Genomic DNA, 14,735 nt, shown 5'->3' on the forward strand with positions numbered 1-14,735 from the left:
CATGTCCACACCAGACAGGTGAGACCACCCTGGACGGGCCATGTCCACACCAGACAGGTGAGACTACCATACACAGACCATGCGCTTGGTGTGCTGTATGGCAGTCTCCTCTGAGATGAAACAGTCCATCCTTCATGGAAGCTCCTTACCACTGAGGAAGTAAACAACTCAGAAGCTCAACAAGATCTGAAACTGACCAGATCACACTAGGCCCCTCCCCACTAAAGACAATACTAAGGACTGCCGAGACACTCAGAACCACCACAATGGGCCCCTCCAGCCTGCTGAGCAGCCTGCAGGCTGTGCAGTGTGCCCCAGGGCTCCCAGTTTTTGGGATTTGGTGATGCAGCTTCCATCGAGTCGTTTCTGGTCCTGTAAGTGTCCCCTCATCCATGTAAATAACTCAATAAAACTTGCTGGTTCACCAAGGTGGATTTTGGTCTGTCGCCAGTTCCCTACCTGGGAACGTTTGCGTCTCCCCAGAAAAAATGTCCACACGACATGGTGCCCTCAGGAGATGCCAAGAGGGCTGAAGCCACTGTTTGGGGGCTCCAATTTTTTAAGTGGGTACACTATGCATGGACACGCGGTGCTTTTAGGGGTCTAGTGACTCACCCCATGTGCACGACGCATTGCCCTGTGGGTGCTGGGGAGCCAGACGCTGAGGCAGTGCCCACTGAGCATTGGCACACTCCTGGTGATCCCGACACTGCAGCATGCGGGGTGTGGCTTTGGGAAGGCAGAGGAGTGGAGACTAGGTCAGTCCCTCCACCTGTGTGGGGCTGTAGGGTGGGACAGTGAGATGCTGCTCCACAAACAAAGGACAGGAAGTTAGCTGGGCTGACATCCAAGGACTGAGAGCTACTTCCTGGTGCCTCCAGGGTCCCTGGGAAAGTTATGACCAAACCTCAGAGGCTCTTTAACTCAGCCTCTTGTGTGTTGCTTCTTAAGGTAAAACTGTGGGTCACGTGTTCTGGATGTATATGAGCGCGTGCTGTGCAGCATCTGGGTGTGAGAGTTACATGCTTACTGATGTGAGCTGTGCATGTGTGGAGGCTCAGGGATGGCAAGGCTCACTGGCATGTGTGTGTGCGTGGGCGTGGGGGTGACAGGAAACTTCCCTATGCTGAAAGCCAGCTGTTGGCTCCCTGGAACCCGGGGATGCGAGACAGGCTGGTTTGGGGCACTCTGCTGGAGGCCACCCTGCTCTGGACTCCCTGGAATGGGGAAAGGGCCTGGTGACAGTGAGTTTGTTTGGGTCAGCCAGACCAAGCCTGCAACCTTGCCCGGGTGCTCTGTCCCAGAGGCCCCCATGCAGACAGTGGCCTGGCCACTTCCATGACAAACTGTGTGGCTCCATCAGTGTAGGAACGTGAGCTTCAGACCCACGGCACCTTCCTGGAGGGGTGGCCAGGGACTCTCCCCTAAGGTCACCAGCTTCTTTGCGTGCACCCCTCCCTTCTTACCTGGCTCACCTGATGAGGAATGGAGCACCCACTCATCCTCAGGGACCACGGGGTCAGGTGGTACCCAGGGAGACACTATTGGAGACAGACCAAGCTGCTCTCCTCCCCTCAAGACCCAAGTCCCTCACCCCTTGATAACCCCACCTCCCCTTAAGAGTGCTCCCATCTGCTCATCCCAGCCCCTTCCCTAGGAGCCCTGCAGAGCTGGGGAGGATGCTCTGTGCCTGTCTATACCCCAGCCCCTCCCCTAGGAGCCCTGCAGAGCTGGGGAGGATGCTCTGTGCCTGTCTATACCCCAGCCCCTCCCCTAGGAGCCCTGCGGAGCTGGGGAGGATGCTCTGTGCCCGTCTACATCCTTCTCTCCACCTATGTCATCACAACCTCTTCCCCACGTCCCTCTGGCTGGGTCAGTTCCACCTCAGGCCCTTCCCAGGCCTAGCAAGTGATGACTACTTGATGTTTGAATATATGGCAACCCGTCGGGAGCCTGTCTCCCCATCTGTCCTGGGAATTTTAGGTACCCAGAGTGCTCACCTGCCTCACCTCAGCACCTGGGGATGCTTCTCAGCAGGTGTGCATTGACTGCGGGTGGGGGGGGGACTGCGAAGAGCGAGCATTTGCTGAGCGCTTGCTGTGAGCTAGCCACTGCTCTGCACACTGTGTCCTAGCTCACTAAGTGCTGGAGCAGCTACAGCGAGGGACACGGGGAGTCTGGTCTACCTCAGCCGGCAGAAGTGGGGGGATGGGCCCTGGCACGAAGCCCCAAGCAAACTGTTTGAGGTTGCCTGGAGGTTTTTATAAACTCTGCCTGCTGGTCTTTAGCTCCAGCGACTGTTCATGCAGGACAACTTCTGTAAGGTGCCAGCTCACCCTGTAGGGTCCCAATGGGACTCAGTGGAGCACCTGGCAGCAGGACTTGCCCCCCCCATAGGCATGGGGGAAGCCAGTCTGTGGACACTTGTCCTTGCACGGAAGTCATCAGTAGATGTCCTGTTCTATGAACGGACCCCTGAAAAGATTTCTAGTGCTGCCCCATTTGACACATGAAGACACGGAGGTTGCCAAGTGGGATGCAAACCTGCCTGGCTCCCAGCTAAGGTTCGGGCTGTACAAGCTGGGGCTCCTTCCTTCAGCTCAGCCTGGGCTAGGAACCACAACAGACTGCTGCAGTAGCCAGGACAGGGTCCAGTCCTACCTACTCTTCCCTGCCCGCCTCTCAGAGAGGCTGGCTGGTTCTTGTCCGAGCTTCTCACTCCCAGAGGCTCTGCTGAGGGGCTGGTGCCCACAACCCCGGGCCCAAATTTCTCTCAGGGTTCCCCAGTGTCTGAAGAAGGTGCCCGTGACTCTCCCTCTTCTTATGGTCACACGCTGTCTCCTCCCAGCACAAGTCTTCCTGGTCTCTCTTCTCTGCCCACTGCTCGTCACAAGGAGCCAGGGGAACACTCTTCCTCCCTAAGATTCTTGGGACAGTATCCAAACTGCCGCTTCATCCCAATGGCCTTAGCCACCTCTTGCTGTGACATCTCGGACTTCTGTTATCCAGGAGGTCCTGGGCAGCGTGGATTTCTCCACAAAGCCCTGAGAATGAGCGGAGCACACAGTGTCTCAGGAAATCCCGGCTTTCCAGGGAGGGTACTGCCACAGTGTGTCTTGTACAAGCTATCCACGTGGTTGTGTTTCATGGGAGGGAGGCCTCTGTGCGGAACTGCCTGTATGATGTGTGTGAACCTGTGTGTGAACATGTGTGTGAACGTGTGAACCTGTGTGTGAACATGTGTGTGAACATGTGTGTGAACCTGTGTGGCTGTGGATGTGGCATGACTGTGGGTGGCCATGACACTGTTATAGTCACTGAGATGAGGGTATCCTGGGCCCCTCCTGTAGCATCCCCTAGCTCACCATAGCAACGAACACACACTACTCATGTACCAAGGCCCACTGCCTCACCTGTCCACGCTATGCCCAGGCCTGCCTGGGTTGCCTTCTGACTCTAGCACCTGTGCCTCTGGAAGCAGCTAGGGTGGGGCTGTGCAGCCGTGAGGCGAGTCAGAGCTCTGGGCACTCACTCAGCTGGGGACCCCAGCTTCAGAGTCAGGACCACCAGAGCGACCGATTGGCTCAACTTTTTTATGGAGGTCTGTGCCCACAACCATAAAGCCCTACCTACCAGAGACCAGGTTCCCCTGGCAGGGAAGGAACGCATTCAACCAGAGCCACAGTGATTGTGAAAGTATTCTTATTATGCCAAGTCCACAGAGAGGCAGGGCACAGCAAAGGGATGCCCAAGTGGGTGACTATGGGGAGGTGTGGATGGCACCAGTGGATGCCCGCCCCCCCCGCATCAGGAAGCACCAAGGGTTTCATCTTTGTGTGTCCTGGCCAGGCCCCAGGACAAGGGCCACAGCACTACTCAAGGTCACACATCTGCTGGGGGTGGCCGGCCTCCTCCCTGGCCCGGGCACCCTGAGCCTCAGCTTGCCTACTGAGCAGGTCTGAGCTCAGCTGGTAGTCCAAGTTGCTTCTGGGAGGAGCCTGGTGGGCACAGCCTGCACAGGGGGTCAGTCATCTGAGGACCCTGCCCCTCAGGAGTTGAGCAAGCAGCTGCGCCCTACTGCTTGTTGGCTTTCTGCTGCCGCAGGGCCTGCAGGAAGACCCCCTTCACCTGGCCCAGGGTCTGGTGGTACATGCGGAAGTCTTCCTCCTTCCCACGCAGGGCACTGCCCAGGGCGTCTCTCAGGATTCCGTTCTCCTCCATTTGGATGGCCAGCCTAGACGGAGGAGGGGAGAAGGGGCTGAGTGTGTAGAGGCAGCAGGTGTTCTGGGGCCCCGTGTTTCAGCAGATGCTGTGGTGCAGGCTTAGGGGTCCCTTCCAACTGGCCCCTCCTCTCTGGATCCCCAGGAGACACATACCAAATGGATCTTTCTCGGGGCCTACCCACAGTCCTGACGCAGAAGCTCCAAGCAGCCTCAACTGCCCAGATTCCTATACACCCCTCATTTCTTGCTTTGTTTTTTTTCCCACCATACATTTAAATTTATTCATTTATTTTGAGATAGGCTCACATGCACCCAAGGCTGGACTCAAGCTCAGTGAGCAGCCAGGTGTGAGCCTCCACCACTCCTAGAGTGCTGGGATTACAGGTGTGAACGGCCATGTCCTATGCACACAAGGCTGGGGACTGAACCCCGGGTTCTGTGCAGGCCATGCCAACCCTCTCCTGACTGGGACACACCCTGGTCCCTTCGGATCCTCTGGAGAAAGTGAGGGTACAGCCCAGTACCGATACAGGTTCTCTTAGGAGCCTGGGGTCATGGGGCACTGCGGAATCCCCCTACCCCAGGCCAGTCCTAGCACAACCGCCCTTCTGGGCAAATAGAGGTCTTCGCTGCAAGGGAGAGGGACATGGTCCCTCTGCCTGTGAAGCCTCCATGTGGGCATCTCTACCCTTTCCGGAAGGCTGGGCCGGAAGCACCTGGCAGTTAGCTCTTTGATCTGGGATTCCATGGGCATATCGGAAAGCTGAGTGGAGGACGAGTCTTTCTTGGCGCTCCCAGGTAGATTGTGCTTGCTGCTGGAGGCCTGTGGCCCTGTAGAGAAGCAGCCAAGTTCTGTAGTGAGGCCAGTTATGTGAGCCATCCCTCCCCACCATGCCACTTTCGTGTTCCAGCTTGTGGGGAGTGGAGACATCACATCTCCTACAGAGTGCAGGCTGGGGCCACCTCTCTCTAGAAGCCCTCCCTGATGCTTTCCACATCCCCATCCTGGCTCTGCCTGCCTGTGCCATGGTGGTCCTCATCTTTACCCCTCCACAGTTCTGTCACCAAGAGTGGACAGTGGGACCTTAGGGCTGGCCTGAGATCTGAGCCCAAGTCCAGGCTGTCGCTGCTTCTGAGGCCACCCCTACCCTGGTCCCCCCATCCTGGTCCCACTTCTGGTTTCCATTTAGACCGGCAGCTTTATATTAGGAAGCTATGGGCTACTAGGCCCAGTGGCCACAGGGTGCTAGGAGAAAGATAGCAAAGCCATTTGTGACCTTGGGTGATGATGTCAGGGCATCAAAATATTCTGAGCTAAAAAGGCCTCAGGAAATCCTCAGCCTTAGTAGAACTGGCCTTCACCCCGGCTGTATGGCCTTGGATAAACCATGGAGATCCCTGAGCTGGCCTCCTCCTTGGCACTGTCCTCAGTGAGTGTGACCGAATCAGGGAGAACCCCTGTGACTTCTCCTGTGTTACCCCACTGTCCCTTGGCCTCCTGTCTCCTTGCTGCTCCTTTGAGCCTAGCTGAGCCTCCACCACTGTCTTTGTCCTTACTGGTCCCTGTGTGCTTGGCCACCTCCCTTCCCCTCACCTGTGCTCATGAGCTGTCCAGGGCAGGTGGCGGGGGGGAGGGTATGGGACAGGAGAGCTATGCTCCCCCATGGGCCAGTGAGCAGCAGAGGCCACATGGGCTTTCCAGGCGTCTCTAGTGACAAGACAGAAGCTGCCCGTGGGAGGAGAGTGGCACCCAAGAAAGGGACTTGGGCCTCCCAGACATGGAAAGCTCACCTGAGCCTTTCTTCAGAAGCCCGAGTGTTACACTCTCCCACTGTGGTTGGCCCAGCGGACCAATTCTGCCCGAGACCCACTATGACCAGGGCCTGATTAGGCTCAAAGGAGAGCCAGGCAAAGGCTCTGGAAGGTGGCACAGGGAGTAGAGGCCGAGGGCATGCAGCAGGGGTGCTGCCAGCTCAGGCTAAGGCCCCTAGATGGCTCCCATAGGGCCCTGACTCTCTGGGAGCCAAGCTGGCACTTGAGACAAGAAGCCCCTCACAGCAGGGGCAGGCAGAGCTCCCAACACTTGCCTATTCCTGAGGCTGCGCACCCCCCCCCCCCGGGCTCCTACCCGGCTTGTTCTTGGCGACCTTCTGGGACACCGAGGTCCTGCAGGGATCCAGGCGCATCTTCTCCAGGTGCTGCTCCAGCAGGACGGCGCGCTGTCGTTCCTCCTGCAGCCTCTGCTCGGCCTCCAGCAGCTTGCTGCTGCTCTCCTCCACCCTGGCCATTAGACACAAGCTTCACGCCCTGCAGGCGGGTACCCCCCCACCCGGGTGATTCTTGGATCCCATAAGTGGTGCACACACTGTGAAGGTGAGGGTTTGCCTCCCTTGTCTTGAGTTCACGGCAGTAACACCAGAACAGGCATTTCAAACTCTCTGAGGCGGACCGATGCCTGACTGGCAGGTGAGCCACCCTGAGCTTCTGCCCCCTCAGAGCAACCAGCTCTCTGGTGTTTTCGCTGCTGCTTCTAGAACTTTCTGCCACACTGTACAGATGCTCATGTGCCTACTTTGGGGGACTGGACACAGGTCTTGGTTTCCTATCATGCTGAGTGAGGGTTTCATTTCGCTTTTCTGTCTCCTGTCAAACACAGTCCCCTCCCTGCTTCTCGGATGAATTTTTACTAGGTAGTCTGTTTCTATTGCTGCTTGCTGTAACAGACCCAACCACAAAACAGCAGAAATTAGTAATCAAAATTAACACAAAATTGCTTGAAGACAACACAAAGTTAGCATCTCATGGCAGGCTCCAGGTACCACAGGTTGAAATCCAAGCGTCCGCTGACCTGGGTTCCTATCTAGAATCCCTGGTGGGGGAAGAGTCCCCTCCCAAACCCACTCAGCATCACCTCCCTGCCTACTGCTGGCTTCAGAAGGCACACCATGCTCTCCATCCTCAAAGCTGGCTTTGGATTACTCTGACTGACTCATTCCCCACAGCTCCCTTGAATGGCCCCAGGCAGGAAAACTCTGCTTCTCTGGGCTGAAGTGATCATCCTGGCTTGCCTTGTTTTGGGGCCCATGATGCACTGCTGATATTCAGTGGGGGCACATTCTGTGACTCTGCAGATGTAGGGGCCATGACATGGCCTTACTGCCCTGTTCCCCTGGACCTGGTGTGTGCCACACACTTCTTACACCGCGCTCTCCACACCTGCTGCAGACTGAAGCCCTGGGAGCTCCTGCTCTTATTACCTCATGCGGACGCTTGCTCTGTCCTGTGGGCCTTGCTGAGGCTCCCTAAAGCACTTTGGATTTCTGTGGCAATAAAAGCTCAGAAGGCCAGGGACCCCTGAGGTCCACCCGAGCAGAAGGTTATAGGAATAGTGGCTGCAAAGCTGCAGCCTGCAGTCCACAGTGTATAGCTGGGAACCATCTCTCTATGTTGGAGAAGAGACGACGGAGGATTGGGAGGGCAAGAACCTAGGTACTAACCAGAAACTGTACACCGGGCTGCCGTATACTAGCCTGAATAACCATCGACACCCATGAGGCACGAGTTTCTTGAAACTATCTTCAAAAGCAAGATGCACAGCTGCTCCAAGGCCAAAGGAATCGGATGGAGCAGTGAGGCTGTGCTCGTGCCCCGCACGGTGGAGCTGAGCTGCCCTGGCCCACAAGTAGCTACAAAGCAGTGAGGATTAGAGTGAGCTCCCCAGCTCCTCAGGCATGCTGGCAATGTGCCAGGCTTTGCAAAGGCTCCTGTGGTTAGTGGTTGCTGCACTGCGTGCCACAGACCTAAACCATCTCTACCAGCTCTGCCAAGCAGCCCCACTCTGACCAGCAACACAAATGTGGCTCCTCTACAGGTCATGGGTCAGCGAAACAACACACTGACAACAGCGTCAGCAGGTCTGCCTCTTCATATCCGCCATGCGAGAACTAAGGTCCTGGACAAGCAGGGTCGAGATAGAAAAGACAGACAGCTTAGTCTGGATGCAGTTGGCAGTGGGAGCAAGGTCGCTCTGGTCCATCTACTCAATAGAGCTTGCAGCAAGCCCAAGGCCCTGCCCTGTGGGGTGTCACCTGGATGGCCCGCTGGCCTTGGAAGGTGGCTGCAGCCATGCAAATGGTCGGAGTAGTGGTGGCGCCTGGGGCTGACACCTTATGTCCCAAACCCATGAGGACTCGCATGCTTCCTGCTGAGCCTGTGTGGGGAGAGACGTGTATGTCCTGCCTATCCACAGCTCTTCTGTGCTCTGTAGTCATCTAGAATGGCCTTCCCTGGGCTGCCCTGTGACGCGAGTACCGCAAAAGAAGGGGGCAGACGCCAGGAAGAAACTGAGGCCCTGTCTTAGAAACAAACAGACAAAATAAAACGAGGACAGAAACGAACATCTAACACAAAAAAGGGTTTGCAGACTAGAGACCAGTAACTCAGATAGAGAGAGGGGTGTCCAATCAGCTGGGAATTAATCTGCCTCTCTAGGAGGAGAGCGACCCACGGGGTACCAGTGAGCGGAATAAGCAGAGCTTGTGCATAATGTATGGAGCGATTTAAATATTTATAACAAATTAACAATTTAAAAACAAACAAATCCAAGGCTGCTGTCACTCTGCTCGTGGAGTGGAAACAGGACAGTGATGCTCACGTGGGGGCGGAGGGGCTCTCCTTCCTGCTCTGCTCTGCTCGTTCAGGAATGTGGGTGGTCTGCTTAACTGCGGATTCCGCTCACACTCAAGGGACAGATGGCTAGCATCGTGGACAACGGTCAAGCATGATGTGAGTTTCCCAGAGTGTGTGTGTGTGTGTGTGTGTGTGTGCGTGTGCGAGCGTGCAGGTGTATGTGTGCACACGCGTGTGTAGGTGTATGTGCATGCCCATGTAGAGGCCAGAGGTCAACCTTGTTGTCCATCCATAGGCACCATCACCTTTTTCAATGGCCAGGGTTTCTCACAGGCCTGAAGATGACCGAGCAGACTCAGCGGCCTGGCCAGCAAGGCTCAGACCTCGTCCTCAGCTCTGGGGTGACAAGTTAGCGCCAACACACCCTGTCCCCAGACAGATGACAGCCCTCTCTTCCCTACACACAAATGAAAACTATAAACAATAATGGAATGATTTAGAAAGAATTAAGTACGCTTAAAATTATTAAAAGAAAAAGGCAAGCAAGAAGGAAGCCAAAGGGGAGAGAGAGTCAGGGGGACCAGGAGTTTAAGGTCAGCCTGGGCTACAAAACCAAACCAAACCAAACAAAAAAAAAACTAGATTTTAAACACCACCAGAAGCAACAAAATACAGTTATTAAAATAGGTTTGACCCATCTTTTAAGAATCCTATGCCTTAAATTTCTCTTAAGTTTTCATTCACAAGAAGGCACCATAAAATATTTAAAAAAAAAAAACAAACCAAAGACTCAGAGAACCAACATTTGCCCAGTTGTGCTGACTACAGCACACACCTGTGACAGGCAGGCGGCCATGAGCTCAGGCTTGAACCAAAACTAAACAAAACAAAAAACCAAAGAGAGAGATTTTCTTAGTGACCTCTGCATGGAAGACAACCTCTCCCCCCTCTCTGTAAACAAGAAGAGAAACAGGACCATGGAGACAGCTGAGCCGGTAAAGCCTCCTATAGCCAAGCCTCCCAGCCTCAGCCAGGTCCCAGGAATTCACATGTTCTCTAATCTCTACATGCCTGTGCTGGCACATGCTCTCTCACCTGCCTGCACACACATACACAGACACACACGCATGCACACACAGACACACACGCACATACGCATGCGCACACACACACACGTACACACCACACTCACACACACTACACTCACACACTTCTGTACACATGCATGCACACACAATTAAATAGATAAAAATCATAACGTTTTTTTAAAGGAGAGAAATGAATAAAAATCTAAGAAATAACTTATTTCTCAGACTCTGGGTCCAGATCTGAAGAGAAGGAAGAGCCAGCTGAGGTCCGTGCACCCGGCTTTTTACGGCTCGTGCCAGCCATGACCCTTACTACTCTACCCTGGGGTAAGGGTATCCCAGCTGATTGCAGGACCTTCCTCAGGACAACAGAGGCTGGGAACTAGGTGAGGATGGGGTGAGGCAGCCAGAAGCTGCAGGATGGGTGCCCATGAAATCACGCCAGGGCTAACTGCTGGGAAAGAACTTGGGCTCTGAGGACGGGAAGCCTGGTTTTAGAGTGATGCTCTGGAAGTCAACATATGTCTTGGCTGAGGATCCTGAGGACAGTCCTGCAGAGCCCCACAGTGACACAAGGCAGCAGAATGAACCGGGGGGCTCCGATGGCTGACTGATTTTCAGCCATTGCCCCCTAACACATATCCTGGCTGATTTCCTGCCTCACTCTAGGCCCAAGGCCACTTCAGGTGAAGAAAAAGGCAACAGGGAAGAAAACTGAGTCACCCTGCTCCACCTGTGGCAGAGAGAGGCCAAGGGGGTGCCCCCAGCTGCCATCATGTGGGGCAGTTCCCAGTGAGGCACAGGATTTCAAAAGGACCAACCATTGTACTTAAAGCCCCTAAGTCAGGATGGCAGGTTCTGCAGCGACAGTTAACCAGGTCACCCTCCAATACAGACATAACCTAGAGAAATGGGGGCCAACGCCCCAGACGGAGGACAGACATTTCCACTCGCCACTAAATGCAGTCACAGAGAAAGCAGGGGTTTCTTCATTGCTTCTGGACTGGCCACCCCAGTTCCCTTGGAAGCAAGCCCTCTCCCCCAATTCCGTGAGTACTTGGGGTACCACCAGTCTGGCTGCTCTCTCTTGGGGGTGGATGGGGGCTAGAACTCCCAGAAAGCACGCTATCGAGACCCCTGCACCTCCTCGGACCTTCTGCTCTGCTCCTCAGCATTTCCAACGCTTTCCAGGCCTCCCCCTCCTCAGCTGAGGCAGAGCTGGCTCCTGTTACCAGTCACCACAGAGCACACACAACACCGCGGCGAGGACAGGAGCTTGGTGACCTCCCTCATATTTTTTAGAATGGATTCCATGGCTGGCCCATGTGCCGGCCTGGGTACCTTCAGTGATGGCCAGCCAGGCCATGTCAGCAGGGGCACTGCCTGATTTGAGTGGAAGCTGTCAGCAACTCTCTGGAGGCGGCTGGACGCTGGCTTCCTGCCTCTCAGAACCTCACCTTCTCAGCCCAGCCACCCTCCTGTGCCCAGCAACTGCCAGCATCGGGCTAGGCTGTCACTTTCCCACGAGACTCTCGGGCAGCTGACAGGACGACCACACGTCACAGAGCTTAACACCCCTTGAACTAAGTCTGACTGTTCTCACTACAGAACTAGTCCTCCAATGTTACCACCTGACAGGCCCTCTGGGTGCACAGAAAACAGGGCTGTCCCTGGGAACGGGTTCTCCAGTGAGGACAGAACCCAGAGTTGTGGGCCCTGGAAGGAGCTTAGTCCCAACCCACACAGGCCTAGGAGAGAGCTGGCTGGGTGTCACGTGTTACCGCTTCTGCAGGACAGTGACAAATTCATTCAGGCGGTCGCGCTCCACCTCGGCGGCTTGCCAGAGGGCCTTCATTTCTGCAGCTTGTGCCTGCCAGCCCTTTTGTTCTGGGGAGTCCAAGAACCTGGGGCCAGAGTAGAGGGCAGAGGTCATGTTAAATTGGAAGACATAAACATCCTTATACAGTGGCAGGAGGGATTGTGACATCTAGAGGTTCTGGGATGGCCAGAGGGGAGGAAGCCCAGCCACCACTCGGGCCCACTCAGTTGTTAGTGGCAGTGCACCTCGGTCTATCAATTCCTGCCAGTGTCAAGTGTCAATGCCTGGCTCAAAGTGTCACAGGTACTTCATGGGAGACAGTAGTCCAGAGAGAGAAAACCATCTTGTTTATAGCCACATGGTAAATCTCAAGTGAGAGGAGGCCCACTAGGCCTTGCCTGGATCCCGAGCTGACCTGCATGGGGCTGGGTCACGCTGGCAGCAGGCGTCTCCAGTGGATAGTGAGTAAGACAAACCATCCTTTGTCCATGAGCCCACAAGAAGAACAAAGGGTGCATTTAAGCCCTGAGCCTGGCTTTATCCACAAACAGGGGGCTAGAGAGCCGAGGGGATATCAGTGACTGAGTGTGGGGACCCACATGATGTGGGGTGCTCCCCCTGGAGAAAGATTCTCAGCGGGTAAGGTCTGGCTCTGAAGCTGTTTACCCTATCAGGTGGCCCCGCCACAGGCCTCTCCAGCCTTATGTAACCCTCCATGAATGCTTGGATTTTGCCTGGCCTCAGTCCTCCATCCCTGAATGGGAAGGTGGGAAGCTCTAGAGCTGGGGATGCTATGCTCCTACCTGGGTGAGGTCCCGTGGGGACTAGGCAGGGAAGGCCTCGTGAGAGCAGACTCCACCAGTGTGTGGCCCAGGCTGGTCACAGAGCTGTGTGGAGGCAGACAGGGACATCAGCAGGGAAGGAGTGGGCACTGCTGGACCACACAGTGGACAGGGATATAGGGGGCCAGTGGAGGAGGCCATGTGGGCTTCAGTTTCCCCATGGACCAGATGTCCTTCCTCTTTCAAGATAAAACAGAGCCCCAAGCAACCCAACAGCAGTGAGTCTGGGAGACTTGGGAGGAAGTGTGCCCCTAGGCTGGCACAAGAAGCTGGACAAGGGACTCCCAGCAAGTGCTTGGAGTGATGGAACCCAGGGCTGCCGGTGCCTTCCTGCCACCGGGAGTCAATAGAATAGGAGAGGGTTGCAGGTAGCTCGGCAGCAGGGCAAGCGATTCAAACATTGCTGAGTGTCATGTGTGTGGTGTGTGTATCGTGTGTGGTATGGGTGTGTGTGTGTGTGCTGTGGTGTATGGTGTGCGTATTGTATGTGGTGTGGTGCGTGTGTTGTGTGTGGTATGTGGTGTGTGTACGTGTGTTGTGGTGTATTGTGTGCGTATTGTATGTGGTGTGGTGCGTGTGTTGTGTGTGGTATGTGGTGTGTGTACGTGTGTTGTGGTGTATTGTGTGCGTATTGTATGTGGTTTGTGGTGTGCAGCATGTGTTGTGTGTGGTATGTAGTGTGTGTATGGTGTGTGTATTGTATGTGGTATGTGTGTTGGTGTGGTTTGGTTGTCTAACATGCACAAGACCCTAGTTTTGATTCTCAGTATTGCATGAACTGGTGTTATCTGTAGAGTCGGGAGAGTCAGGAGCTCAGTCATTCTTGGCTACATCTCAAGTTCAAGGCCAGCCTGGGATATGTGAGACCCTGTGTTAAAATCAAAAAGGCCAGACAGTGGCACATGATGTGATCCCAGCACTTGGAGACAGAGGTAAGAGGATCTCTGTGAGTTCCAGGCCAGCCAGGGCTGTCTAGTGAGACCCTGTCTCAAAATAAATAAAACAAAACAAAATTTCACTCAGGGGGCTTTCCATAAGAGGAAGCAGGGAGACACCATTTCTCTGAATACTACGCAGTCACTCACCATCCCTCCAGCCTGTGTTTTCCTTACCGAGAGGATCCTAGCCTGCCGACATGATCGCCTGCTGAGGCCGGAGAGCTGGTTACTGGGGTCTGGTCCTCAGGGAACCTGGCATGGGTGGGGCTGGCCCCTTCACCCCCTCCTTTATTATGGAGATACTGCAGGGAACAGATGTGGGGTTGGATGTCAGGGTTTTGGTGCCAGCCTGGAGAGGGCAGGGGGCGGGCTTGACTGGCTTCCAGCTCCCGGGTTATGAAAGAAGCTGCTCTTCAGGGTGAATGCTGGCCTGGGCCGCCAAGGCACCGCTTGCATGACAATGACAGCTCACAAAGCCTCTGCTCAGAGGAGGCTCCAGATGAGACCAGTGCAGGCCAGGGCCACAGGGAGGTGTGAGGGCAGTGGGGGCCAGAGGCACAGAGAGGTCAGAGCTGACGTCTGTCCTCGGTGGCCCCACACAGGGTATGACTTGCGGTCAGGGCCATCTTCGGTCCTCACACCTGGACTTCAGTCTGAGGGCCAGTGGCTGTGTGGAAGTGGAGCTTCCCAGGCGCCTCCCTCTTTTGGCCTCTTCCTCTCTTGTGTGCACCAGCAGATCCTTAGCGGGAGGCTGGGCCACCATCAATGCAGTGAGTGTGGCTTCTAACAGCCTGGCATGGTATGGCCCCAGGGATTCTGAGAAAACTGGAATATGCAATTGCTTTGGCGAGGGGAGCTTGGCCCCCAACTGGGTGGTGGCCTCTTTTGGAGACCAGGAACAAGAACAGAAGGTGATAATGCTAGAATGTTCCAAGCACTCTTCTCAGGACACCAGGTCATGAAGACCGCAAGACGATGTCCCCCACCTGCCTGATGCCCAGAGTTCTCCCTCGGCCAAGCCTGCCGCCCCAGGCTCCTCTGGACAGCAGGCCAGTCAATTAGTGAGTTGAGAGAGGTCAGAGCCCTGGCATCTCTGATGGACCTGGGGTCCTAGAAGGAAACAAGGGACAGAGCTGCTCTGTGACCCACCTCCATCCGCACGTAGGTCTGAGGGACCCACCTCCATCCGCACGTAG

At 55.3% G+C, this 14,735-nt stretch overlaps 1 protein-coding gene across 1 annotated transcript in view; it reads right to left on the reverse strand.

The window, feature by feature from the left end:
* Nucleotides 1-3,702: 3,702 nt before the first annotated feature.
* Nucleotides 3,703-14,735, reverse strand: part of Ccdc13 (coiled-coil domain containing 13) — a 41,194-nt gene continuing 30,161 nt past the window's right edge. The window contains exons 6-11 of the mRNA XM_026779111.1: nucleotides 13,714-13,950; nucleotides 12,563-12,646; nucleotides 11,722-11,844; nucleotides 6,352-6,503; nucleotides 4,940-5,054; nucleotides 3,703-4,234 (exon numbers count right to left, since the gene is read on the reverse strand). Of these exons, the coding sequence (XP_026634912.1) occupies nucleotides 4,075-4,234; nucleotides 4,940-5,054; nucleotides 6,352-6,503; nucleotides 11,722-11,844; nucleotides 12,563-12,646; nucleotides 13,714-13,950 (871 nt within the window). The 3' untranslated portion in view covers nucleotides 3,703-4,074. The remainder of the gene's footprint in view (nucleotides 4,235-4,939; nucleotides 5,055-6,351; nucleotides 6,504-11,721; nucleotides 11,845-12,562; nucleotides 12,647-13,713; nucleotides 13,951-14,735) is intronic.

The sequence above is a fragment of the Microtus ochrogaster genome, chromosome 5 (assembly GCF_000317375.1).
Source record: "Microtus ochrogaster isolate Prairie Vole_2 chromosome 5, MicOch1.0, whole genome shotgun sequence".
Taxonomy (NCBI): Eukaryota; Metazoa; Chordata; class Mammalia; order Rodentia; family Cricetidae; genus Microtus; species Microtus ochrogaster.